This window comes from Panicum virgatum, chromosome 1K (genome assembly GCF_016808335.1).
Source record: "Panicum virgatum strain AP13 chromosome 1K, P.virgatum_v5, whole genome shotgun sequence".
Taxonomy (NCBI): domain Eukaryota; kingdom Viridiplantae; phylum Streptophyta; class Magnoliopsida; order Poales; family Poaceae; genus Panicum; species Panicum virgatum.
The window spans coordinates 51,548,262-51,576,071 of record NC_053136.1 but is presented as its reverse complement, the minus strand read 5'-3'; the positions used below and the strand labels follow the sequence as shown (position 1 = coordinate 51,576,071).

The window sequence follows — 27,810 nt, the reverse complement described above, 5'->3', positions numbered from 1 at the left end:
CAGACATGACATTAAGAAAACAACCCTCCACAAATCACAAAGACATTATGTTGTCCCCTGCAAACCCCTGCATGTGTTGAACATCATCATCAACAAAGCCTTTTGCATGTGTTGAAACATGGTAAAATTCATTTCAGAATCAGAACCTAGGTAGAGCAACCAAAAAAAAAAAGCATAATGCTTGGCTCATCATAAGTTAGTAAGGTTAACAGTTTCAGCACTTCTGATGCTAGTGGCCAAGTAAAGAGTTGCAGAGTGCACATCAGGGTATCTGAATGTGCTAAGAATTAAACACAATTACAGCCAGGATAGACAGTTTGTCAGTGAAGATTCAAAGCATTGGAACAAAGGAGCGTAATCCTTAATAACAAGCATCAGGTGGGTATTTTCCCTTTGCAAGCCGATGCATATGAACTGGCAAGGCCAGGAAGAACATCCTTATAAGGATGTATATACCTGGAGCAGAACGTCTTCTCACCAACTGTAACCATCGTGTAGAAGCTCAAATCTTTCCGGATCAATCCTTTCTCCTGGAGCGCCTTGATCACGTAATTCCGGGGTGCTAGGCGGCGCTCCAGGCTGTACATCAGGATCGTGGGCCTGCCCTGGATGTACTTGGAATCAACTCCAACCACCTTGGTCAAGAACTCGTACACACGCTGAAGCTTATCGCTGGACGTCATCAGCACCTGCGGGTTCATTTGCACTATTGTGGCAACCTCAGCATCGGAGCACCCGAGCGTCTTGCGTATCACCTTGAGCTTAGAGGCCATCGTCTTCGGGCTGAGGCCCGCTGCGGTGTTCACCGCCTGCCTGAACATAAGCGAGTTGCGCGGCACGCCGAGCTCGTCGGCGCGCATGAGGACGGCCCTGGTGACGTCCGGCTTGCAGGTGAGCAGCCTCGGGTTGGTCACGCACATACTGTCAATGTCCTGAACAGAAAACCCGCGCACCTGAAGCAGCCTGATGTTGGCCTTGACCACCTTGTCGAGGTCGGAGAAGACGAGGTGGTTGTTACGCCTGATGATGCGGAGGAACTTGTCGGGCGAGCCAAAGAAAGACATCCAGAAGCCGAGCTTCTCGTCGATGTTGAAGGTGCGGAAGGCGTAGGGGGCGACACGGACGAAGCTGCGGATCTGCGCGGTGGAGAAGCCGTGGCTGCGGAAGCCGTCCAAGCGGACCCGCAGGTTGTTGTCGACGCTACTGTTAAGGATGCGCGGGTCTTTGGTCACAAGGAGCGCAACGTCAGCCTTGGAGAGGCCGAGCGCCGGGCCGGTGAGGAAGGCGAGCACGGCGTCGGCGTTGATGGGGGATTTCCGGTGGGAGAAGCATTCGGCTGCCTTTGCTGCTTCCTCCCGGGTGAGGCCGCAGGTGCTGACGAGGTAGTCCTCCGCGGCGAAGAGGCTCGGGGAGGAGGAGGCCGCGGCGGCGATGGATAGGAGGGCGCGCCGGAGGGAGAGGTGTATGGGGGAGGTGGAGCGGTGGAGGGGGTGGACATGTTTTTGGAGGCGGAGCATGGTGGCGGCGGCGGCCGGCGGGGAGTGGGGAGAGCTGGGGATTTTGGTGTGGTGTGGCCACGACGACGAAGTCCGATTCCGACTCGACCCGGAGATTTGCTTGGCCCAAGTAGGAGGGATTCGGTCCAGTGAGTCAGTGACTGGGCCGAAAAACAATTGGTCCATTTTTTTCAAAAAAAAAACAATTGCTTGAGACCACAACTCCAGAAGTAGAACGAGGTTGCCAATTGGTGGAGACACACAAACACACCTCCAAAGTCCAAACTCTCCATGAAGTCAATGTTCAAATCCTCTACTTGGGCTAGTTTGCTAGCTCTATGTAACCTCAAAGACACTTGTACATTGCTGTTCTTTATATGAAATTAAGTTCAGACACCCTTCTCTTCAAAAAAAAAAAAAGTTCAAATCCCTCTGGCAGCTACCCTGCACAGCTTCTACCTCTTTTATAGAATCATCTCCATCAGAGAACTCTCAAAAAGGAAATTTTCTCAATCAGGCCTGGGGTTACATTACATACAATACAACAGAATCAAAGTCTATTAGCCTGTCCAACTGAAGTCGCCTCTACAGCCACGAAGAATTCTACAAGAGCAGAATTCCTTCCATCCAAAATCCAAACGTCGTTGTATTGCTTGTATTCTGATGAAATGTTTGTCAATGGATGCCTAGGTAACACCTCAGCGTTGTGCATAGCTTGGCTGAGATGGTTCACTTCTTCATGGAAACACTAATTTTGTACTTCCGTAGCCCAATGAAAGAAATGCAGACCTTCCTTCATAGTTAAATTGTATTTCCAAGTTATAACCAAGTAGTGGGACCAAAGATATTCCAGCCATTAAGCATCATGGTTAGTGAAGAACAGTACTGGTTAGTGACAAAGAGTGACCTACATTAAGCACCATGGTTACATTTTTGAATCAATGTAGCTTGTGTTAGAGTGTATATATCAGAACATATTTGCCACATAAACGGGCGGCACAATACAAGATGAAGCTCAATGTTAACTTCAGTAAGGAGTAAGGACACAACTATATGATGTTGGATTGATCTCCACCAGTTGGCCCAACGGCCAACTGGGCCCTTGACTCGCGTCCTGATCGGGGACGCCCAACCCAGAACGGCTGGTGGGCCCCCGTCGCGCAATGCCATATAAAAGAGAGAGGTGGGGTTGATGGCTTGACACGAGGTTCGCCGCCGCCACTGTTCCCCACCTCAAAACCCTAACCCGATCAGAGAGGGTGGGCTGCAGCGGCGGGAAGCGCCACCACGCCATCACCGACGCCCCTGACCCGCGACGCTCGTCCACTGGCGACGCTGCTTCTGCACCGCGCCACCGCCGCCACCCCTACGCATCTCGCCGTCGCCACTGCTACATCAGCCTCTGCACCGCGACTTCGTCACTCTTCTACAGCGGCGCCATGGCAGGCGGTAACGGAGGTCATAGAAAGGTATTCATCTATGTAAAGAAGTCTAATTTAACCGCTCGATCTACACCTAGATGTTCCAAAGACTAACAATGGTATCAGAGCCAGGTTTAATGAGTAGATCGAGATTGGGATGGATCCGAACAAGGATCGAAAGAATCAAAGGAAAGAAAATCGATTTCGAATCGAAAAAAAGAAAAGAACAGAAGGGATTTGATTCGACAAACCCTAACCCTAGCTAAGGAACAGAGGCGGCGGAGACTGACCAGGGTCTCATCGCCGGGGCTACTGTCGGCCGTTGCCGCACGGGACAGCCACAAGAGGCGCTGGCTTGCCGGCGCATTACTGCTGTTGTGTGGGTGAGGACACGAACCGCCGTGCTCAAGGGAACTCCTTGCCGTGCGCGTGTGGGACAGGGCACCGACGCGGAGCCACTCGACAGCGGTGCGCTCACCCTCTGGTGGACGCACTCGCCGGCGAGGGGGCCCGCGGCGGTGCCGCCATTCCTCCTCTGGCCGCCACGGCGGTTGCCGTTTCGTCGCCGTCGCGCGTCACTGAGAAAGAAAGGGGAGGAGAGAAAGAGTTGGGCTCGGGGCCGCGCGACCACGACACGGCCATGGTGCCGCCGCCTGACCCAACGGCGGTGCACAGGCCTGTGTCGGCTGAGGAAAAGTAAAGAGAGAAAGAAAAGGCGCGCGGGCGGCTGGACTGGATCCGGCGGCGGTGTCCCTCGCCAGCGCCGACGGCAAAGGTGGCCGGTCGCCATGGGCGGCCGCCACCGTGCGGCTCAGGAAGCGAAGAGAAGAAGGAATGAGCTAGGGTTTTGAGGGTAGCCGCGTCGCGTCGAGTTTTGTCCCGGCGAGATCACCGGACAGCCGTCCGATCGTGATAGACGGGCCGGATCCGCAGGCCCAGGCGGGAGCGCAATAAGCTGGGCCGATTCGGCCCAGCCAGGTCGCACTGAGCAGGCCGGTAGAGGAGCGCTTGGGCTACTGCCATGCTGCTGGGCCGGGCCAAAAGCGCACTAGAGAAAGGTTTTTGTTTTTCTATTTTTCAGAAGCAATTTTGAATACTAGTTTTGATGGATTTGATCTCTATTCAAATTTGCACCAACGTGTATTTTGTTTAGAGAGAAAAATGAGAACAGTAATGCTTCTGAATATAGAATTTTATTTGTCAAAGTTTCCGCTGCAAAGTTTATATTGTTGCTCTTTAATTTAATTCGAACCAACGAGACAATTAAATTTTAAGAGCATGGTTAAAGAGTATAATTTGAGTAAGTTTTGTACAGTTTTGTCTCTATTCAATTTTGAACCAACGAGATAAATTGTTTAGAGAGAAAATGAGTACAAAGTACAATTAAAGAGTACAAAGTACTGTATCTGTAAAGAAAAGATTTCCGCTGTTATGTTGATGCTATCTTTCAATTAAGTCGGAACCAACAAGAAGATTTAAATTGAAAGAATGATCTAAAACCTGTGGGTAAAAGATAGAAAAAGCTTTCGCTGTTTAAAGACAAAGTTCAGTTTTGGCATTATTCTGCCATTTCAAGTCTCAAAGTTGAGCTTTACTAGACTCAAAAATATAATTCTCAAAGAAAAAGAAATTAAAGTTAATTATGGTATTGTTATTTTCCGACCAACGTTGATCATAACAATATTATAATTCTTATGAGTCATAGCTTAAAATTTAAAGTCTCTGGTAAATTTTGCATCAAAGTGATTATTTCCAGAACTGCACTCAAACTAGAGAAATGTATTTTCTAGTTTGCGCTGCAATAGAATTGATTGTCCTCTAATTAAATTCGAACCAACAGGAGGATTTAATTTTGAGGAGCAGATATATGGTTTTAAAGTTTATTTGAGTTTTTCATACGTTAATTTTCGTCTTTGCCCAACGGTGATATGAAATTAATGTAAAAGATTATTCTATTTCTGCCCAACGGTGATATAGAATAGAACTTAAAGTATTGATTATTGTCTTTTCAGACAAAGAGTTTCATGTTGTCCTTGAAGGACGAAAGAAATTGAACTGGGTACTTGTGACTCAGAAAGAAAGAAGGTCATTACATGAGAGAATATATTCTCTGTAAAGAACGACTTGAAAAGAAAAGTACTCATGGATATTGATCCAAGGAAAAGAAGATAGAGCAATAAAAGTTTGTTTTGAGAAATATCTCATATGTACTCTCTATCAAGTAGAATTCATTTTGAGTTCATTCAAAGTTGTGATAAGTCATACATGTTTAATTTGATCAACGTCGAATTAAGCATGTGTGTCATGGAATATTCAAATTTATTTCTGAATTTGATATAAACTAATCCTGACATTTATGTCTAGAAAAAGTATGAAATAATATCCGCATGATGGGGTAAAGTTGGCATAGTGCTAATCCTGCATGGCGGGAGAAAGTTGTGATGACTCATGTGCTGGTTTATCCCACACTGGGAGAAAAGTTTGTAGTAGTTTTGCTATTCTAGAATTGATCGGGCACTTCTATTGTGTCACAGTGATTAAGCACTCAATGAGTTTAAGAAGAATGGAAAGTTACATGCGAACCTCAAGATAAGAAAGATATGCGAGCGTGACTTGCTAAAGTATTGGTAATAAAGGACTCTATTAAGTTCGTGAAGTGAATCGAGGAAAAAGTACTGCCATATCGAATAAAGGACTCTATTGAGTTTTCAAAGTACAATGAATAAAAAGGACTCCCATACAAAGTAACAAATTACTTGATTCTGCATGTCGTAATCATGTGGATGAAATAAGAAATAAAAGTTTCCTCATTCACGAAAGTTGAGAATAGTTTTCGAAATTATGGCAGAAAAGTTCATGCCACATTTTGAGGGGGAGAAATGTGAGATAGTTAGAAAGATACTCCTCTGTAATGTGCATTGAAAAGCAACAAATGATCTATTAAAATTGAACGTGACCGTCAGGGGGAGTACAACGGTCACTATACTGATACCCCTATGTAAAGAAATGGCTAAATTCCAGTATTTATGCTGGACGACCCTCAAAGATAGTAAGATGGTGCTTACGGAGCACATGTAAAGTTTTTAACAGATGGAACACAAATAAAGAGATTTATTGATACGCCATATTTACAAAAGATGGCAAAATCTGGGGGAGTATGGTATGTGGAGACCTAAGACTTGAAGAGAAGTAGGAATGCGTGTCCACTTCAATGATTCAAGAACAAAAGTTTCTCATGCCTACTGATGTTGCATAGAACATCTGTTGTTAGCTGTCAAAGAAAATGAATAATATAAAGAATGATCTAGTTATGCAGGACCTTGTCAATCCATTGCCATTTGGCAAAAGGAGCAACAGCAACCCTATACAGAGTAAAGAAAATCAAATGGAGGCTGTTCACCTCATTTGAGGAAGTCACAAAAAATTCCACGGGAGAAAGAAATGATTCCTAAAAGAGCCATCACAGTAGGTTATAATGGACCTACAAAAGGCAATGTGACTCCAGAGGGAATGTTGAAAGATATAAATCAAAATTAGTAAGATGGTGCTTACGGAGCACATGTAAAGTTTTTAACAGATGAAATCCAAATAAAGAGATTTATTGATACGCCATATTTACAAAAGATGGCAAAATCCGGGGGAGTATGGTATGTGGAGATCTAAGACTTGAAGAGAAGTAGGAATGCATGTCCACTTCAATGATTCAAGAACAAAAGTTTCTCATGCCTACTGATGTTGCATACAACATCTGTTGTTAGCTGTCAAACAAAATGAATAATATAAAGAATGATCTAGTTATGCAGGACCTTGTCAATCCATTGCCATTTGGCAAAAGGAGCAACAACAACCCTATACAGAGTAAAGAAAATCAAATGGAGGCTGTTCACCTCATTTGAGGAAGTCACAAAAAATTCCACGGGTTAAGACCATGGAAGAAAGAAATGATTCCTAAAAGAGCCATCACAGTAGGTTATAATGGACCTACAAAAGGCAATGTGACTCCAGAGGGAATGTTGAAAGATATAAATCAAAATTTGTGACAAAAGTTTTAGTCAAAGAGAAGAAAGAACATACGGGATACCACAATGGTAAATTCATTTATGGATTGAAGAAAGCCACGAGACGGTGGTATCTAAAGTTTAAATGAAACAGTATGAAATTTTGGGTTTTCCAAAAGATTGAGGAGGACAATAGCTTTTAAGGAAAAGTTAAAGAATGGGGAATCTAATTTCCACACCTTAAATGAAGATAACATCCTACTTTCTTGTGGTGGTGTTAATATACTATTATAGATAAAGAATTCTTGTCCTCAAATTTTGATCTCGGTGATGAGTTTTTCATTCTACGGATTGAGACTCATCGAGATAAAAGAAAGGGGTATTATGATTATCACAAAGGCATACTCAGAAAAGATTCTAAAGAAATGAAGTATGCAAAGAAGTAAACCTACGCCTGTTCCTATCGTCAAGGGTAATGGTTTTGGGAACCTGAGGCGTCCCCTCATAAGAGAAGACTTAAATGTGTTACAAACATCAGTCACAGGAGGCTGATGACACATTTATTACATCAGATGGTTCATTACCGTACAACTCTACGCGGTAGTGTCGGGTACCATAATTAGGGACACCCTAATTGGGGTACTCAGACCGCTTAAAAACGCAAACACATGTTAAGCGACTGAGCCCACGAAGGCCCACGGCCTCCTTCCAAATCTGGAAGAAAGTAAAGGACTCAAAGAAGCCCAGCATGTGGATCATTCGCACCCCTCTCAGGCCCGCCGGGCAATCTCCGCCTCGCTCGAGGGTAGCGAATCTACCCTCGACCAGGTAACGCATCTCCGCCTCACTCGAGGGCTCCCCTCGGGACCCTCGATCGCGCAATGCATCTCCGCCTCGCTCGAGGGTAGCGAACTACTCTCGAGCGGGAAGCTCATCTCCGCCTCGCTCGAGGGTAGCAAGCCCACCCTCGAGCGGGTCACTCATCTCCGCCTCGCTCGAGGGTAGCGAACTACCCTCGAGCGGGAAGCTCATCTCCGCCTCGCTCGAGGGTAGCAAGCCCACCCTCGAGCGGGTCACTCATCTCCGCCTCGCTCGAGGGTAGCGAACTACCCTCGAGCGGGAAGCTCATCTCCGCCTCGCTCGAGGGTAGCAAGCCCACCCTCGAGCGGGTCACTCATCTCCGCCTCGCTCGAGGGCTCCCCTCGGGACCCTCGACCGCACAACGCATCTCCGCCTCGCTCGAGGCCACCCTTCAGCACAAGGGACGAACGGCCCCGCCGCCCAACCGCTCGCCGTATGGAGGCATTTAATGCCCATCACTCTTCCACAGTGCTCAGGACGGGCGGCGTCGGGCCGCCATTCCCACAGTAGCTGTGACAGGAGTCCCATCCATCACCTCCGGTCACTGCTCCGCCATCCCAGACGCTGTGGCGGTACTATGGAACCTGCGACGCGGGACAAGACGCGCTCAGCACAGTTCCCATCACTATTCTACCAACTCCGGCCGTTCGGACTCTGCCTCATCATACGCATGGCCCCGGGCCCACCTCCTGCTCGGGAGGGGGTCCGGTGTCGCCACGGGCCCCTCGAGGAGGGATGTCCATCACCCACAGCCGGAGTCCCGGACCCCCCTCGAGGGGTCCGGGACCTCCACGTGTCTTCCAGACTTCCTGGTGCGCGCGCCTGCACTCCGTCCAGGGGGTTCAGGACCGCCGCGTGCCCCACCCCCGCTGGTGCACGCAAGACTTTGACCTGCGGGGCCCACCGAACGCCACCACGCCACATACGAAAGACCGTACCTCCAGCAGCGACGACCACGCCGCCCGCAAGGACTGGCAGGACGCTGACACGATCTCCGCAAGACCAAGGATGATATCCACGACAGCTGCCACGCCCAACGCCATGCCCCACAGTGTACTTTCTACAGTATCCGACCACTGTACCCCCCGATTCGAGGGAAAATGATGACTTCCACGTCCCCACTCATGTGCGCCGCCCCTCCTTGTGACTATAAAAGGAGAAGGCGGGCTACCTTTAGACGGGACGCTCAGACGCTCCCAGAGGTGATCCATCATCACTTGCGCTCCGGCATCCCTATTTGCCACGTTCAACCCCTCTTCTAGCAGAGACTTGGGAGCTTCCCTCCCTCTCTCTCGCCTTGCTTGTATCCCCTAATACAAGCCCTCCGGGTGCAAGATAATACAGTGCCCTTGCACACCCCCTTTGTTGGACGTACGGCCCCACAGCCGAAACCAGGGTAAACCGTGCGTTACTGAGTTGTCTCTTGCATCATCATCTGGGACGAGGAAACACGTAGCATTTACTAGTTGGGATCCAGGCCCCAGGGTCGGGACACCGACAGTTGGCGCGCCAGGTAGGGGATTGCTGGGTGACATTTTTTTCTCTCTTGATCCCATTTGATCTCCAGGGGATGGCGGGCAGATCCAACCCATACCCTATGGGTGTTTCGGATCCGCTCCCAGCGGGATTCGTGATCTGGTTTGGGAGTCTCGAGTTCAGAGCGACCGGCAACGGGTACCTCATGCGGCTCCTCTCGCCCAGACGCAACCCCATCATCCCGACTTCACCAGCCCGGCACGACAGGCGCTCGGGTCAGCGTTCGTGACAAGCACGCGCGGAGCGGCGTCGCGCGGCACGCCACAGCTCCCCCACGTGGGTCGAGGCTGGCATGTCGCAACTCAGCATCATGGCCAATGGGGCCACCGTTTCGTCATCACGTGCCTCGGCGTCATCTGTGCCGACACCATCACGTGCTGCGGCACCAGTGTCCCCCAGGGGGGGCTCGACCTCGCCTTCACCCTTCCCCTTTGGGATGCGCAACACTGCCGCTCGCACCTACGCCTCTTCAATCAGCACTAACTTCACCGAGTATGAGGATCTGCCGGGTCATCATCTCCTGTCGATCCGCAACCTCCTCGCATCGTCTCCCGACGAATCCTACCCCGAGACGGCGAGCTCAATCGCCGACGACGTCAACTTCTTCATGAACAACTTCACGGCCGAGGAGGCCGAGGATTACTCCGGGGTTTACGACCCCGACGCTCTCCGCTCGTTCCAGCTGGCAACGGCTTACTGCCTCACCTGCTCTGAAGACTCCAGCGAGGGGGATTACGATCCTGCCTGGGAGTGCTTCATGGTCCAGCTCGGGGACGGGCAAGACGACAACGCCCCGGGTGACGACGGGAATGGCGGGGCGGACGCGCAGGCGAACCCACCGGTGGTGCCACCTGCAGCCCCTTCTTCTTCGTCAAGCTCGGCGGCGCGGCAAGCACAGCTGGCACAGCTCAAGGAGCTTCAGGCCAAGCTTGACGAGCAGCGTCAGCAAACTCAGGAGCTGCGCACCGCACTCGAGCAGCAGCGTACCTCGCGTGGCACACAAGCCTAGGCGGCGGGACGTGTTGCCCGGGAGCGCATCTTGGCCGACGACAACATCGACAAACCCCCCGGAACTAAAGACGGCCGGCAAAAAACTCGTCGCTGCGGCCTATCTACTCCAAGCTATGCCCGAGCCATTGACGCCTTCTGGCCACAACCTGCGCCGCGAGGCACAGGAGCTCATCGAGCAAGCTGTCGTGCAGCAGGCCGAGAGTTCTGCGTCTCGTATGCGCTCGAAACCCCCGGAGCAGCCTGGCAGGACTGCGCACCAGGACCGCGAGGTTTCTGTGCACACACCACCAACAGGGAAGGGCAAGGCGGCCGTAGCGCCCGGTGCGAGGGCACCCTCGGTGCACGAGCGCATCGGGAGAGTTCCCGTAAGGGAGCGAATCCGTGATACGCGCGGGCATGTCGACGACGGCGACGCCCGCTGCATCATCGACGGCAGGAGATACACCCCTCGACGGGGTGGACGCTTCGACCCCGAGCACGACAGGGGTGAGTCACCGGAGCCTCCGAGCACCCGGGTGTTCAGCCGGGGGATCCAGACTGCATCTTTTCCCCCGCGCTTTCGACAACCCAAAACCCTCGTCAAGTACTCGGGCGAGACCGACCCTGCAGTCTGGCTCAACGACTACCACCTAGCGTGCCAGCTAGGCGGCGCGACGGAGGACACGGTCATCATCCGCAACCTTCCTCTTCACCTTGCTGACGCCACACGAACGTGGCTCGAGCATTTGCCCGCGGATCAAATCCACAACTGGGCCGACTTGGTCCAGATCTTCGTGGGCAATTTCCAGGGCACATACGTGCGGCCTGGGAACTCCTGGGACCTCAAAGGGTGTCGCCAGAAGCCCAACGAGTCCCTGCGCGACTACGTGTGGCGCTTCTCCAAGCGATGCACCGAGCTCCCCAGCGTCACCCACGTCGAGGTCATCAACGCCTTCCTCGAGGGTACGACGTGCAGGAACCTGGTGCATGAGCTCGCGAGAAGCCGTCCGACCAACACCAACGAGCTGTTCGACGCCGCCACCAACTACGCCGCCGGCGAGGAGGCTGTTGGTGCCATCTTCGACGACAAGCCAAGCAAGCGCAAGGACGATGCGCCCGCTGAGGGCGGCAACGTCAAACCCAGCACCCCCACCAAGAAACAGAAGCGGGGGAGGAAGGGAAAGAAGCCGGTCCCACCGAACCAGCGCGGCTCGGGGCAGGCAGAGGACTACGAGGAGGCCTTCGTTGCCGCCCCGGACCGCCAAGACCTCGAGGCCGCCCTCGAGGCGGTGGCGGCCAGTTTGACGATATGCTTAAGATGTTGTGCCCTTACCACAAGGGCCGGGTCAATCATACTCTCGAGCAGTGCGAAATGCTCAAGAAATACTACAACCGCGTCGCGCGTCGCGACGAAGACAAGAAGAAGGATGCGGGCGACAAAGGTGGAGATGACGAGTTCCCCCCAGTGGAGAACGCCTTCTTCATCTTTGGAGGAGGAACGACAAACATGACATCTCGGCAACGCAAGCGTGAGCGTCGGGAAGTTTTCTCCGTCACCAAAGCCACGCCATCCTACCTCGATTGGTCGAAGGATACCATCTCCTTTGGCCGCGAGGACCACCCCGACTACGTCCCGCATCCGGGACGGTATCCGCTCGTTGTCGATCCCATCATCAGCAACACACGTTTCTCCCAGGTGCTCATGGACGGAGGCAGCAGCCTCAACATCATGTACGCCCACACCTTGGAGCTCATGGGGATCGGACTAGACAAGCTTCGCCCAAGCAAGTCGCCATTCCATGGCGTTGCGCCGGGGAAGCGCGTCCAACCCCTCGGCCAGATCGATCTACCTGTCTGCTTTGGCACGGCAGCTAACTTCCGCAAGGAGGTACTCACTTTTGAGGTGGTGGGATTTCGAGGATCCTATCATGCCATCCTTGGTTGTCCTTGCTACGCCAAGTTCATGGCCGTCCCCAACTACGCCTACCTCAAGCTCAAGATGCCGGGTCCAAAGGGCGTCATCACCATCGGCTCTTCGTTCGAGCACGCCTACGAGTGCGACGTCGAGTGCGTTGAGCGCGCAGAGGCTCAAGCGGAGGATAAGGCCCTCGCAGCCACCCTCGACAAAATGGCAAGCGAGGCCTTGGACTCCACACACCGACACGCCGGGAGCTTCGAACCCGCTGAGGGTATCAAGAAGGTGCCCCTTGACCCGAGCCACCCCAACGACAAGGCGTTGCAGATCAGCGCCACCCTCAACGGCAAATAGGAAGTGGTGCTCGTCGATTTTCTCTGCGCCAACGCTGACATCTTCGCGTGGAGCCCCTCGGATATGCCTGGCATACCGAGGGAGGTCGCCGAGCACTCCCTTGATGTCCGACCCAACTCCAAGCCGGTGAAGCAGCGCCTGCGATGCTTCGACGAGCTCAAGGGCCGAGCGATCGGCGAGGAGTTGTAGAAACTTCGGGCGGCCGGATTCATCAAGGAGGTATTCCATCCCGAGTGGCTAGCTAATCCAGTATTAGTGAAGAAAAAGAATGGAAACTGGAGGATGTGTGTAGATTACACTAGTTTAAATAAGACATGTCCGAAGGTTCCCTTTCCTTTGCCACGAATTGATCAGATTGTAGATTCCACCGCGGGATGCGAACTTCTGTCCTTTCTTGATGCTTACTCCAGTTACCACCAAATCAAGATGAAAGAGTCCGACCAGCTCGCGACTTCTTTTATCACACCTTTCGGCATGTACTGCTACGTTACGATGCCCTTTGGCCTCAGAAATGCCGGAGCCACATATCAGCGGTGTATGCTCCACGTTTTCGGAGACCATCTCGGGCGCAGCGTAGAGGCATATGTCGACGATATCGTTGTAAAAACCAGGAAGGCGGACGACCTGGTTGCCGATCTCAGGATCGCATTTGACTGCCTACGGGCCAAAGGGGTAAAACTCAACCCCGAGAAATGCGTGTTCGGGGTGCCTCGACGCATGCTTTTGGGTTTCATTGTCTCCCAGCGGGGCATCGAGCCCAACCCTGAAAAAGTCTCGGCCATCACTCGGATGGGACCGATCCGAGACCTAAAGGGGGTACAGAGGGTCATGGGATGACTAGCGTCCCTTAGCCGGTTCATCTCGCGTCTGGGCGAGAAAGGCTTACCCCTGTATCGACTCTTGAGGAAAACCGAACGCTTCACGTGGACCCCCGAAGCCCAAGAAGCCCTCGAAAGGCTGAAGGCGTCGCTCACTCGCGCCCCCATTCTCACGCCACCCACGGACGGCGAGCCCCTCTATCTGTACGTAGCTGCGACGACCCAAGTGGTCAGCGCGGTGATCGTGGTCGAAAGACAAGAGGAGGGTCATGCTCTGCCCGTCCAACGGCCGGTGTACTACATCAGCGAGGTGTTGTCTGAAACTAAGACACGCTATCCGCAGATTCAGAAGCTGCTCTACGCGGTGGTTTTGGCTCGGCGCAAGTTACGCCACTACTTCGAGGCCCATCCCGTCACCGTGGTCTCGTCTTTCCCTTTGGGAGAGATAGCCCGCAACCGGGAAGCCGAGGGAAGGATTGCCAAATGGTCCGTGGAGCTGATGGGAGAAACTCTTACCTACGCCCCCCGCAAAGCGATCAAGTCCCAAATCTTGGCCGACTTCGTAGCTGAATGGACGGACATTCAGCTACCTTCGCCACAAATCCAGGGCCAATGCTGGACTTTGTACTTCGACGGGTCGGTGATGAAAACCGGCGCCGGTGCCGGCCTCCTCTTCATCTCACCCCTCGGAGAACACATGCGGTACGTGATACACTTGCATTTTCCTGCTTCGAACAACATGGCGGAGTACGAGGCCCTCCTCAGTGGCCTCCGCATTGCCATCGAGCTCGGCGTCAAACGCCTCGACGCGCGCGGTGACTCTCAACTCGTCGTCGACCAAGTCATGAAGGAGTCTAGCTATCACGACCCGAAGATGGAGGCGTACTGCAATGCAGTGCGCCGCCTCGAAGACAAATTCGACGGCCTAGAGCTCAATCATGTCCCGCGCAAGTACAACGAGGACGCCGACGAACTGGCCAAGATCGCTTCGGGGCGGACCACCGTCCCTCCGAATATCTTCGCCCGCGACATCATCAAGCCCTCCGTACTGCAGCTCCTCCTCAGCGTGCTCGCCGGTTCCACATTCAAGATTGAAGCGTCCCCTCATAAGAGAATACTTAAATGTGTTACAAACATCAGTCCCAGGAGGCTGATGACACATTTATTACATCAGATGGTTCATTACCGTACAACTCTACGCGGTAGTGAGCAGAGAAGCGCCACTATCGCGAGGATTACAATCCACACACACGCAACGATATTAAATACAAAAAGAAAGTCATCAGAGTCTTGCGCCATGCGGTAACTCCTGCGAGTGACCCAAATCCACAGGCAAGGCTGGGCGCAGGACGGTACCCCTACTCAACGTCGTCAGGAACAAAGTCTGGATCTTCCTCTGTAAAAATAAATAATGGGGTGAGTACAAACGTACTCAGCAAGTCCAACCACACCCACAGAGGGGGTATAAACAGAGTATAATGCACAGGGTAAATCAAGGATAAGGCTAGGGTTTGATTTGCGGAAAGCAATATTTTATGCAGGGGTTCGTTTGAAAGAAAGCATTGTTAAAACCAGTTTTCTTATACCGAGTAACACCAATGGTTGATCCTCCCAAGATCCAAATTTTAAGACTGCTACCGGACTCCTCATCCGCCGTAGCACACGGCACAACTGCCGGACACATTTCCAAAACAACTCACGCCAACCCATCCCATAGTAAACACTAGTTGTGTGACCACACTGTAACTCGCCCAGTACCGTGGGCACGGACTATTCGAATAGGTTTTTAACTCTGCAGAGGTGTGCAACTTTACCCACAAGCGGGGTACCGCAACTCGATCACCTTAGTGTCGGTGCAGATTCCAACAAAGCCATTACCCACCTTAGCTAGACCTGACTAGCCATCGCGGGATGCATCAAGGGGTCATCGACCTTTCACCTAGGTTTAATCGGGGCATAAGTCACACGGGGCTTATCCCTTTTCCTTAGTCACCCGTTGCTCTCAGCTCTCCTGATGGCTATCAGACTAACTAGTGGGATTTATGCTAAGCCGTTGCCCATACAACGGTCGAGTGGCTTGCATGAAAGTGGAGTTAGGTGAGATGTAACAACAACTCGGTCCTTAGTTGTGACAAGATGGATATCTCCCTTCCTTGCCCTGCCACACCGGCACGAGCACACTAATCGGCAAATCACACTGAAATGCCATCCATCCCGTCTAGACTCATCTTTCAAAAATCCACATTTATCCCTTCCCACACACACACCTTTTCTTTATAAAACAAGTTGTATCGTGTATAACATCCTAAGCGTTCTAGCAGCGATTAACGTCCAAACAAAATCAGACATTAATCTAGGTGGTCAAGGAATGATCATAACAAATCAAGGGGTGGCTATCCAACCGTGTTTTCAGCAAGCAAAACATATGCAATTTTGTAAAACAGGCCAATAGGTTGTGTTTATAAAAACTAGGACAAAAGCAAGCATCAAAGGGCGGGATTGAACTTGCCGTCTTCGAAGCCTTCGGGGAGGTCCTGGTCGAAGCACTGTCCTTCGGACTCGGGGTCGTGGAACTGGTCCTCGTTCGCGGGCTCGCAGTACTGCTCGTCCATGGGCTCTCCTTCGTTCACACCGTGGTCTACAACACGAACAAACAAACACACAATCAAGAAAAAGAAATAAAAGATTTATCGTTGAGCTCGAATCGGAAATAATTAAGATATGGAGATAGGAGTGATATTTTTGGGTGGTTTCTTAATGGCATGGCCAAAACTATGTTATGAGAGGCGTGGTAAAGTTTTAGGTCGATTCGAGGTCGTTTGGCGCATGAAATGATACGTTATATAAAGGTTTAGGGGTTAAATATGGGTCCAGGGACTTATTTGTAAATATATTTGAGAAGGCAGGGGCTGGGTTTGTAATTTCTAGAAATATTTGGGCCTATTAGGAAGGTGTAGGGGTTTATTTATTATTAGGTTTATAAGTTGGAGGGCTTGTTTGCAAAATAAGAAAACAGGAAGGGTTTGATTTGCAAAAATGTTAAAAGGTGGAAGGGCTCCTAAGGAATTAGAGGGAAGGGGAGGGCTTAAGGGCAAAACTGCCCTTCATCCCTTTCCTCTCGACCGGGAAACAGGGGAGGGCGGTGGCGCGTCGGCGGCGGCCCGATTCGGGCGCCCCGAGCGAGGGTGGCGGCCGGGAGGAGAGGGAAAAGAGAGAGGATGAGGTGGTGGTCCGATTCCTCTACCTATCACGAGCTGGGGCAGAGCAGAGAGGCGGGGCGGCGAGAGCAGGCGGCGGCGAGCGGGGGTGGCTGCGGCGGCGGAGCTGCAAGGCCGAGGAGGGGGCGTGGGGGCTGAGCGAGTTCGTGGAGGGGCGGGGTGCGCGGAGTGCCTATTTATAGGCATGGAATGGCGGTGGCGAGGGGAGGATGCCGGTGGCCGGGCTCGGCGGCCATTAATGGCGCCCCGGCGTCGCGGAGCGGCGTGGCGCGCGATTCGTGGCGCCGACGCGACGTCTCGTGCAGCGGCACGGCGAGCAAGAGGGAGGCGAGCACGTGGAGGTGGCAGCGGTGGCGTGGGGCTCGGTGGGCAGGGGATGCTGTTGCTAAGCGACGGCGGCGCGGCGAGGGCACGTGGAGCAGTGCGTGGGCGGGCCCAAAGCAGGGTGAGCGGGACCGGGGCGGCCGGCGAGCGGCGCGCGTGCGCGTGTGCACCCGCGCGTCGAGGCGGCGAGCGGCACGGCGGCGATGACGGCCTTGCGGTGCGCGGCGTGGCAGGTGTGCGGAGCGGCGAGCGTCGCGGCGGGCGGCGCGGCGGATGGCTCGGCCGCATTCAGCACGCGTAAGCGCGTGCGCGTGGTCAGGTCGGTGCGCGCGTACAGGGGCTGGGGCTGGGGCCGGCGGCGCGGCCCGAACGCGCGTGGGAGGTGCGGTGTCGCGGCTCGGCGCGCCGCGTGCGCGTGGGCGAGCCGAGGCGCGCGCGTGCACAGGGAGCGGGCGGCGTGGGCGCGTGCGCGACCCGGTGCGTGCGTGCGGGCGTGGATGGCCGGGAGTGAGCGCGCGCACGGGTGTGCGGGCGGTGCAGTGTCGGGGGAGGCGTGTGTACGAGGGCCGAGCCGGGAGCAGCCGGGGCGACGAGCGGGCATGGCCGCGAGCGGCGTTCGGGGGCGTGCGCGGCCCGGGGTGCACGGCCAGGGGAGGGGGTGTGTGCGCGGGTGCCGCGGTGAGCGCGTGTGCGCGCACGCGTGTTCGTGCGCGTAGGCAGGCCGGGAGCGGGGCGCGAGCGCAGGGGCAGGCCGGGAGCAAGGCGGTGGCGGCTGCCGGGTCGGGCGGCGTTGCGGGGCGCGCGCGGGCAGGCGGCGCCGAGCTGTTGCGCGCGTGCCCGACCGGGCGGCGCGCCGAGCGGGCTGCGGGGGCGTGGGCATGGGCAGCTTGCACGCGTGAACCGCGCGTGGGGTCGGGGCGGGAGTGCGCGCGCGGGATCTGGGAGCGAGGCGGGCGCGCGCGTGCGGGAGCAGGGAGTGGCCGGGGTGGCGGGTCAGGGGCGAGCGGGAGCGGGACAGAGCAGAAGGAAGGAGAAGGAGAAGGAAGGGAGAGGGAGGGAAAAAGAAAAGAGAGAAAAGAAAAGAGAAAAAGGGAGAAGGAAAAAGGAAAAAGGGGAAAAGAAATGGAGAAAAGAGAAGAGGAAATGGTAAAAGGAAAAAAGGGAGAGAAAAAGGAGGGGGGCGAGTGCGCGCCGGCGGCGACCGCGGCCGGCCACGCACGGCGTCGGTCACGCGTGCGAGGGCCAGGGGAGGTGGGGCACGCGCGGCGCTTGCGGCCAAGCGGCGCTCGGGTGCACGCGGCAGGGAGGAGGGGGAGGAAAGGGGGAGAGAAAAAGAGAAGAGAGATTCGCGGCGACGATCGCGACAGGCGGTCAGGAAAAAGAGAGGAGGGTTCGGTCGGCGTTTGAAATCGGATGACAGGACAGCGGAAAAACTGGGAGGGAATTAGGGTTTAGGGGTAACTGAGCTCAACGATGAAAAAGAGTTTTGAAAAAAATATTTTTAGCGTGTGATTTATTTGGTGCATTTTTCGGGCCGTTACAGAACCTTAATGTTCCAGGAATCAATGTGAACCAGGAATAGTCCCATATGCTTCAGCTGTTGGAAGCTTTATAAGCGCGCAAGTAAAGAACTTACCCTGACATATTTTGTGTATCCGGGTTATTTTGGCAAAAGTACATTCCAGAGATAGATCACTGGAATTGAAATTGAGAATGTTGGCCTCATGCTAAGTTGGAAAGATCTAGTACTCTCAAAAGGTTGTGAGTACAAAAGTAGAACTTGTGAAATATGTAGCGAAATCCACAATTGTCGCTAATTTTCACATTTGGAGGTTTTATGTGGAAAAGCTCCAAAACAAAGCAATTATGATCAATGTGATGCAAAGATATAGTATAGCATGATACGAGGCCGAGGGACAGGCAAAATGGTTAAGAGAATCTGTACCCGGAGTTGATAATGGTTGACAGCACTAGTAACCATTAAAGTAGTTTGCTCCTAAGACAACGAGTCAACTGTGGTGCCAAACATGTTGACACAAAGTTATACGTTGTAAAGGAGAAAGTCCGGAATCATGATGAAATGCATTGTGAGTATAGATGACAGAAAGTGTTCGCGGATCTGCTTATTAAAGGCTTACCGCCCAGTGTGTATAGAGAACACACAATCGACATGGGTCTATGGTATAGCCTATATCTTCCGAACAATAAAGGGCCCAAAGTTAAAGGATCTGTTTCAGAGCAGAAATATGTATTGTAGCTGTTGAATCTATCGGCAACTGACTGTGACGATGAAGCTGCTCTATGCATTAATCTGTGATGAAATATGAAAAGGAATAAAGATATATATAAAGCAATAAAGTTGAAAGAATAAGGTGAGATCAAGGGGGAGAATGTTTGATTGATCTCCACCAGTTGGCCCAACGGCCAACTGGGCCCTTGACCCGCGTCCTGATCTGGGACGCCCAATCCAGAACGGCTGGTGGGCCCCCGTCGCGCAGTGCCATATAAAAGAGAGGTTGGGTTGATGGCTTGACACGAGATTCGCCGCCGCCACTGTTCCCCACCTCAAAACCCTAACCCGATAAGAGAGGGTGGGCTGCAGCGGCGGGAAGCGCCACCACGCCATCACCGACGCCCCTGACCCGCGACGCTCGTCCACTGGCGACGCTGCTTCTGCACCGCGCCACCGCCGCCACCCCTGCGCATCTCGCCGTCACCACTGCTACATCAGCCTCTGCACCGCGACTTCGTCACTCTTCTACAGCGGCGTCATGGCAGGCGGTAACGGAGGTCATAGAAAGGTATTCATCTATGTAAAGAAGTCTAATTTAACCGCTCGATCTACACCTAGACGTTCCAAAGACTAGCATATGACACATTCTATAGGATGATGGCATACCCATCTTATGTTAACTAAAATTTGATAGCAAAAGGAAAACACAGCATGTACTTTTATACGAAAACGATCGCTCGGAATTTAGAAATGAAACTTTTTATGGTTATCAGCATTAGTTTATGCTGTCGCCTGTAACAGAGTAACAGACCTCAGCTAAATGACCACGAAGCTACTTCATCTCCTATATATAGTTCATCAGTTGAATGAGTTTTCTTTTGAAACAGGATCAGTGGAATGAGGTTACACGGATACACGATGGGCCGGGGGCAGAACACACACCTCCAAATTCTCCTTCCATTCCGGTCAATGTTGAAATGTCTTTGGCACCTTCCCCGCACAGGCAGACTCATAAGCATCAGCAAGGCCGGGGATGGATTCCTCGTAGGGAGCAACGAATTGCTCCAAGAACTTCTCTTCGGTCGGCGCGACCACGTTGAAGAAGCACCGATCTTGTTCAACCAGCCCCTTCTCCTTGAGAGCCTTGAGCACGAGGTGCCGGGGCACTACATACCCGCCTCTCGAGGCTGTACACGAGGAGCACTGACCGGCGCGCGATGTACTGCGGCGGCAGCCCGACCTCGTTGAGCAGGAACTCGGCGTTGCGGCGCAGCCTCTCCTCGGACGCGACCAGGATCCGCGGTGCCTTGCTGACGGCCAGGCTCACTGTTGATAGTAATCCTTGGGTGCTAGATTAGTGCTTTCCTAGTTTAGCTAATGGCTTATTTTAGAAAGTTCTGATTGTGCTCGGCCAGATTGAGAAGGCCAAATTAGTTTCCTTGTAATCTGTTATATAAGCATAGCAATAGACCATGAAAAGCTGCCAAGTTTGACAGCACCAAAACGAGATCGTGTTCTCTGTGTTTGCGTGAGTTTTTGTGTTGGCCGTGAGCTCGCCGGCGACGTGATCCGCGTCGTTTCTCCGGCGTGTTCCTGACATTTGGTATCAGAGCCGGTTTTCGGACCGGGGACTGATGGGTGACGAGAAGAAGCCGAGTGACACGCTCGCCAACAGCTCCGCCGGCGATGGCGTCGTGATCCAGCGGGTGATTCGTGAGGTGAGCGGCGGGAGTAGCTACCCCGTCCTCACCAAGACCAATTACTCCGACTGGGCACTGCTGATGAAGGTGAAGTTGAAGGCGAGGTCGCTCTGGAACATCGTCGAAAAGGGGGGCGCCGACGAGCATGACGAGATGATGGCGCTCGAAGCTCTCTGCAGTGCGGTGCCGCCGGAGATGGTGTCTGCCATCGTCGGCAAGGAGTCAGCAAAGGAGGCCTGGAAGACCATCGCTGAGATGCGGGTCGGTAGCGAACGCGTCAAGAAAGCATCCGCGGAACAACTCCGGCGGAAGTTCGATATGGCGACGTTCGGCGAAGGCGAGTCCATTGAGGACTACGCGCTGCGCATCAACAGCATGGCGTCGACCCTCGCCACGCTCGGCGATCCAGTCGAGGAAGGAAAGATCGTTGGTAAGATCATGCGGAGCGTTCCACCGCGCTTCAAACAGATCGTTATCTCGATCACCACGCTCCTCGACGTGACGACCCTCACTGTCTCCGATCTGGTCGGGCGGCTGAAGGCGGCAGAGGACGCCTTCGAGGAGGCTCCGGGGTCGTTGCAACACGACGGGCGCCTCTACCTCACGGAGGAGGAGTGGGACGCCCGGCGGAAGAAGCGGGAGGCGGAGAACTATTCCGGCGGCGGCATAAGAGGCGGCTCAGGGCGTCGTGGAGGAGGACGACGCGGGCGCAGCCGTGGGCGTGGAGGCCGGTCATCCGGTGGGCCGTCATCGGGTAAGCCCACTGGTGATGAATGCAGGAGGTGTGGCAAGTTAGGCCACTGGGCCCGCGACTGCCCCTCGCGGCCCAAGAAGGAGCAGGCCCACGCCGTCCAGGAGGATGAGGAGGCGTCGCTCCTTCTCGTCAAGGCCTCCCCGACCATCCTCCATTCATCGCCGCCGCAATCCACTTCGGCACCGCCGATTGGATCCCCGTCGACCACCTCCCCGACGGCGATTCCGCTGTCGTGTGCTGCTCTGCCACAACAGAGGCCGGAGCAGGCGCATGGTGGTGGCAGTCATGGAGCGGCAGAGGCGGGATCCGGATCTCAGATCGAGATCCGGGAGCAGAAGGTGCTCGCCCAGCTCGGAGAGGTGGAGGAGCGCGGGGCGGAGACGTGGGTCCTGGACACCGGGGCAACCAACCACATGTCCGGGTCTAGGGCCGCCTTCACCAAGTTGGACACGGCGGTGCTGGGCACCGTGCGTTTCGGCGACGACTCGGCGGCGTGCATCGAAGGCCGCGGGACGGTCACGTTCGTCTGCAAGAACGGTGAGCTTCGCTCGTTCGACGGGGTCTACTTCATTCCCCGGCTGACGACGAACATCGTGAGCATCGGGCAGCTCGAAGAGGTCGGGTACAAGATCGAGATAGGCTCTGGGGTCATGAAGGTCCGAGCGCCTGGCGGCCAACTGCTGGCAAGGGCGCCGCGGGCGGCAAACCGGCTGTACCTGCTCCATCTCAAGATGGCACAGCCGGTGTGCCTGGCGATGCGTGGGCGCGACGATGAGGTGGCGTGGCGCTGGCATGAGCGCTTCGGCCACATCAACATGGCGGCGCTCCGGAAGCTGGCTCGGGAGGAGCTGGTTCGAGGGCTTCCGGAGCTCGGGCAGGTGGAGAGGATCTGCGAGGCTTGCCAGGCGGGCAAGCAGAGGCGCACATCCTTCCCGGCGCAAGCAGAGTACCGTGCGCGGGAGCGCCTGGAACTGGTGCACGGGGACCTTTGCGGTCCCATCACACCGGCGACGCCAAGGGGCAACAGGTATTTCTTGCTTCTGGTGGATGACCTGAGCAGATATATGTGGGTAGCCGCGATTCCTTCGAAGGATCGTGCTGCGGCTGCCATCAAGGAGATCCAGGCGCGGGCAGAAGGCGAGTCTGGAGTCAAGCTGAAGGTACTCCGAACTGATCGAGGGGGTGAATTCACCTCGCTCGAGTTCGCGGAGTACTGCATGGCGGACGGGGTTCATCGGCAGCACACCGCGCCCTACAGTCCGCAACAGAACGGCGTGGTCGAACGCCGGAATGGGACTGTGGTGGCCACAGCCAGGAGCATGCTCAAAGCGAAGGGGCTTCCTGGCTGGTTCTGGGGCGAGGCGGTAAGCACAGCTGTGTATGTGCTGAACAGGTGCCCGACGAAGAGTGTGGACGGCATGACGCCGTTCGAGGCATGGCACGGGAAGAAGCCGGCAGTGCACCACCTCAAGACGTTCGGCTGCATCGTCTACGTCCGCAACACTCGACCTCACCTGTCGAAGCTGGAGGATCGTGGCCGCAAGATGATCTTCATCGGCTACGAGCGTGGGACGAAGGCGTACCGTGCCTACGATCCCATCACCAAGAGCGTCCATGTGACGCGGGATGTTGTCTTCGACGAGCAAGCCCAGTGGGACTGGGCAGCCAGCAGCAGCTCTAGCGTGGCGGACGGGGACGACGATGTGTTCACGGTGGAGTACTCCATCGTGGGCCAGGGACCTCCGACGGTTGCTGAGGGTGCAGTCGAGGCACCTTGGGAGGCCCCTGCGGACGGCGACACGACACCGCCACTGTCGCCACACGCCGCTGCGGGAGAGGCGTCAGGAGGTTCCGGCGGGGCGCAGGCAGTGGAGTTTGCCTCGCCACCCGCCGGCGGAGACGACAATCTGGACGCTGACCATGATGAGGAGGCTCCGCTCCGGTTCCGGAAGATCGAAAACATCCTCGGGCCGACATCACCGCTCGGGTTCGCACCGCGAGCACTACTGATGGAGGAGCTGCACGCAGTGAGCCCCGATGAACCAGCCTCATTTGCTGAGGCAGAGCGCTGCCCAAGCTGGAGGAAGGCGATGATGGAGGAGATGGAGGCGATCGAGGACAACAAGACCTGGTCGCTTGCTGATCTCCCACCTGGGCGGCGGGCGATCGGGCTGAAGTGGGTCTTCAAGGTCAAGAGGGATGAACACGGGGCGGTGTCCAAGCACAAGGCGCGTCTCGTGGTGAAGGGATACGCGCAGCGACACGGCATCGACTACGATGAGGTGTTCGCTCCGGTGGCGCGGCTGGACTCGGTGCGCCTGCTCATCGCCCTTGCGGCGCACGAGGGGTGGGAGGTGCACCACATGGACGTCAAGTCGGCGTTCCTGAACGGAGATCTGCAGGAGGAGGTATACGTGGAGCAGCCTGCTGGTTTCGTCATCACCGGCAAGGAACACAAGGTGTTCAAGCTGCGGAAGGCCCTGTACGGACTGCACCAAGCGCCGCGTGCCTGGAACGCGAAGCTGGACGACACGCTGCTGTCGCTCGGCTTCAGAAAGAGCCCCTCGGAGCATGCCATCTACATCAGGTCAAACCAGGGCGCACAGCTGGTGGTCGGGGTGTACGTCGACGACCTGGTTATCACCGGCAGCAGCAGCGACGACATCAAGCGGTTCAAGAAGGAGATGGCAGCTGCGTTCAAGATGAGTGATCTTGGTCTGCTTCACTACTACCTCGGCATTGAAGTGAAGCAGGGCGCGAGTGGCATCTCGCTCAGCCAAGGTGCTTATGCTGCAAAGATCCTGGAGAGAAGCGGCATGGCAGGGTGTAATCCCTGTCAGGTGCCCATGGAGACACGTCTGAAGCTGAGCAAGTTCAGTTCAGAGCCGCTGGTGGACGCAACAGCATACCGGAGCATCGTTGGGAGCCTGAGGTACTTGGTCAACACTCGCCCTGACCTTGCGTTTGCTGTTGGATATGTGAGTCGCTTCCTCGAGGAGCCACGCGAGGATCATCTCATGGCAGTGAAGCATATCCTGCGCTATGTGGAGGGAACCAAGAATTGGGGTCTCTGGTTTAGCAGGAAGGAGGAGGCTCATCTAACGGGTTTCAGTGACAGCGATTATGCTAGGGATGTCGATGCTAGGAAGAGCACGACAGGGGTGATATTCTTTCTCAGCAGCAGCCCAGTCACCTGGCAGTCTATGAAGCAAAAGGTGGTGGCGCAGTCAAGTTGCGAGGCTGAATACATTGCAGCTGCTAATGCTGCTTGTCAGGCATTGTGGCTAGCCAGATTGCTAGCTGAGGTGCAGGGATCAGCACCAAGAGTACCAATGCTGAGGGTGGACAATAAGTCCGCCATTGCTTTGATGAAGAATCCAGTACTCCACGGCCAGAGTAAGCACATTCAAGTGAAGTACCACCTGGTCCGGGAGTCTGTTGAAGAAGGTCTGATCGAGGTAGAGTTCATCAGGAGCGAAGAACAGCTGGGCGACATTCTGACGAAGCCGCTGGGCAAAACCAAGTTCCATGAACTTCGTTCTAAGATTGGCCTGATTGATGTATGTAGTTCGCACCACAAGGCTTAGGAGGAGATTGTTGATAGTAATCCTTGGGTGCTAGATTAGTGCTTTCCTAGTTTAGCTAATGGCTTATTTTAGAAAGTTCTGATTGTGCTCGGCCAGATTGAGAAGGCCAAATTAGTTTCCTTGTAATCTGTTATATAAGCATAGCAATAGACCATGAAAAGCTGCCAAGTTTGACAGCACCAAAACGAGATCGTGTTCTCTGTGTTTGCGTGAGTTTTTGTGTTGGCCGTGAGCTCGCCGGCGACGTGATCCGCGTCGTTTCTCCGGCGTGTTCCTGACACTCACCTCCTCCTGCGACCAGCCGAGCGTCTCTTTCAGGACGGCAACCTTGGCGTCGACCTTCTCCTGGCCGATGCATCCCGCGGTAGAGAGCGCGTGGCGGAACATCTGGGAGCCGGGCGCCACGCCGAGCTGCGTGGCGCGTCGCACGGCGTCCTGAACGTACTCCGGGTGCATGGTGACGAGCCGTGGCGCGGCGACGAGCAGCTTGGCGATGTCGGCGGCGCTGAGCCCGCACTGCTTGAGGTACGCGACGTTGGGCTCGACCACCCTCTCGAGGTCGGAGGTGAGGAGCCAGTAGTTCCAGTCGCTGGCCTGGAGCAGCCGCTCCGGGGAGCTTTTCTTATCCAGCTCCCTATCAACTGCATTTGCTCAAGAGTGAATGCTCCGCAAAATAACAACTGTACTACTACTACTACTACTACACCAATTCCAATAGCAGTGCCATTGTCCAAGAGTTGCTCGTCAGTTTACACGGATCAGCAGCTTCATGCTACTATCTACATCAAAGCCATCTGAAATGTTTTGTTGGAACTGTACTCTACATCGGCGTTATTGAGAAATCCACAGGAATTAGGAGCTCTCCTATTGTCCAGCATCTCGTAAACTTTGGCCAGCTACTACTGTGCTTCCTTCTTGACAACGGCGGCCTCGTAAACTTTGGCCAAATTTGGGACTTCGACCAGGAACGGCCTGATGAACTTGGCCACGAAGTCCTCCTCCGTGATGGCGGCGATGTTGTTGAAATCCCTGCCGCGCCACAGCCGCCGCGCCTGCAGCACCCTCATCACCTGGAACCGTGGCACGAGCCGGCCCTGCAGGTCGTACCTGAGCAGCGCCGGGAAGTTGGCGACACGCTCCGCGTCCATGCCGACCTCCGTGGTCAGGAACTCCCAGTTCCTCCGCAGCCGCTCCGCGGAGACCGTCAGCAGTGTCGGCATCTTCGCCGCCGCCGTCTTCACCTGCGCCTCCGTCCACCCGAGCTCGTCCCTGAAGAACGCGGCTTTCCAGGCGAGCCGCTCCGGCTTCGCGCTGAACGCTGCGATGATCGCGTCCTTGAACGCCCGCGTCCTGCGCGGCACGCCGAACTCGTCGGCGCGGGCCAGGATGGCGTCGACCTCGTCCGGGCTCGCGGTGAGCAGCTTGGAGCAGTAGGATAGGGCGAACCAGCCGACGTCGTCGTCGGTGAGGGTGCCCTCCTCCTGGAGCAGCGCGATGGTGGACCTGGCCGTCCGGAGGTCCGCGCTGAGAAGGCCCGGGTTGACCTTGAGCGCGCCGACGAGCTTGTCGACGCGGCCACGGAGATACGGGAGCCAGAACCGGACCCTCGAGATGAGCTCGCGCGAGCGGAACGCGGCCGCGCCGCAGCGCGCGACGAGGAGGCCCATCTGGAACGTGGTGAACCCGAGCGCGCGGAGCTCGTCCGCGCGCGGCGCGAGCGTCCTCGACACGCTGCAGGTGAGTATGGTCGGGTCGCGCGCCACGGCGATGGCGATGAGCGGAGTGGAGAGCTCCAGCGCGGAGGCGAGGAAGGCCAGCACGGCGTCGGGCTTGGAGGGCGACTTGATGGCGTAGAGCTCCGTTGCCACGCGGGCGGCAACGTTGGGGTAGAGATTGCACCTGGTCACGAGGTAGTCCTCCACCGAAAAGGCTCCAGCTGATGCGGCGCTGGAAGCAGAGGTGGCGTCTGCTGATGCCGTGGTGGAAGCACAGGTGCGCGAGTCGGTGCAGGGGAGGGGGCGGAAGCGGGATGGAGGGAGCGAGGGGGAGGGGAAGGATGGCAGCGCCGGGGCGGAGAGGACTGGCTGCCTCGGCAGGAGCAGCATCGCAGCAACGCCGGCGTGCGTGACGGCCTCGAGATGAGCCGGCGGCTGATGGGTATCGGATAGGAGATGGCTCAGTGGATGTCTCTGGATGAGCGCGACGCGCCGCGAGACCTCGCCGATAACAGACGAACAGCCTACGGAGCTTCTGGTCCAGGAACGACTTGTCCACGATTCAACAACTGGCCGAAAAGGAAAATTTGCTCCTTGGGCCGCGAAAGGTTCTGGCCCAGGGAACGATTCAAGCCCACGATTTCTACATAACAGCTGCAGGATACCCCAGATGGTAGACCAGCGCACGACCCCGTCCAGGTAAGTATGGAACAGCTTCTCAAAAAAATAAGGTAAGTATGGAACAATGGTGGCCACGGGCTTTCTTTATGTAGGCAGCTCGCCCGCAAGCGTCGGGTTGCGGCGCCGAGGTGGTACTAAACGGTGCGCTACTGTCTGAGAGAGAAAGAAACCAAAGCGTCGCGTTTTCCTTGGATCCGTAGTGGACGGTT

At 55.0% G+C, this 27,810-nt stretch overlaps 2 protein-coding genes and 1 pseudogene across 3 annotated transcripts; all 3 read right to left on the bottom strand.

The window, feature by feature from the left end:
• Window positions 1–127: 127 nt before the first annotated feature.
• LOC120641889 lies at window positions 128–1,595 on the bottom strand. Its single transcript, XM_039918203.1, has one exon. It carries the CDS (start codon window positions 1,515–1,517, stop codon window positions 375–377), a length of 1,143 nt encoding a protein of 380 aa, XP_039774137.1. The 5' UTR covers window positions 1,518–1,595; the 3' UTR covers window positions 128–374.
• Window positions 242–26,083, bottom strand: LOC120656290 (annotated as a pseudogene). The gene is made up of 4 exons (XR_005667858.1): window positions 26,053–26,083; window positions 25,491–25,846; window positions 20,107–20,491; window positions 242–2,403 (listed from the first exon to the last, which is right to left on the bottom strand). The product of XR_005667858.1 is annotated as an uncharacterized LOC120656290 (transcript).
• On the bottom strand, window positions 25,823–27,586 carry LOC120641894. The gene has a single exon (XM_039918207.1). The coding sequence runs from the start codon at window positions 27,308–27,310 to the stop codon at window positions 26,105–26,107; it is 1,206 nt and encodes a 401-aa protein (XP_039774141.1). The 5' UTR covers window positions 27,311–27,586; the 3' UTR covers window positions 25,823–26,104.
• Between the last annotated feature and the right edge of the window lie 224 nt (window positions 27,587–27,810).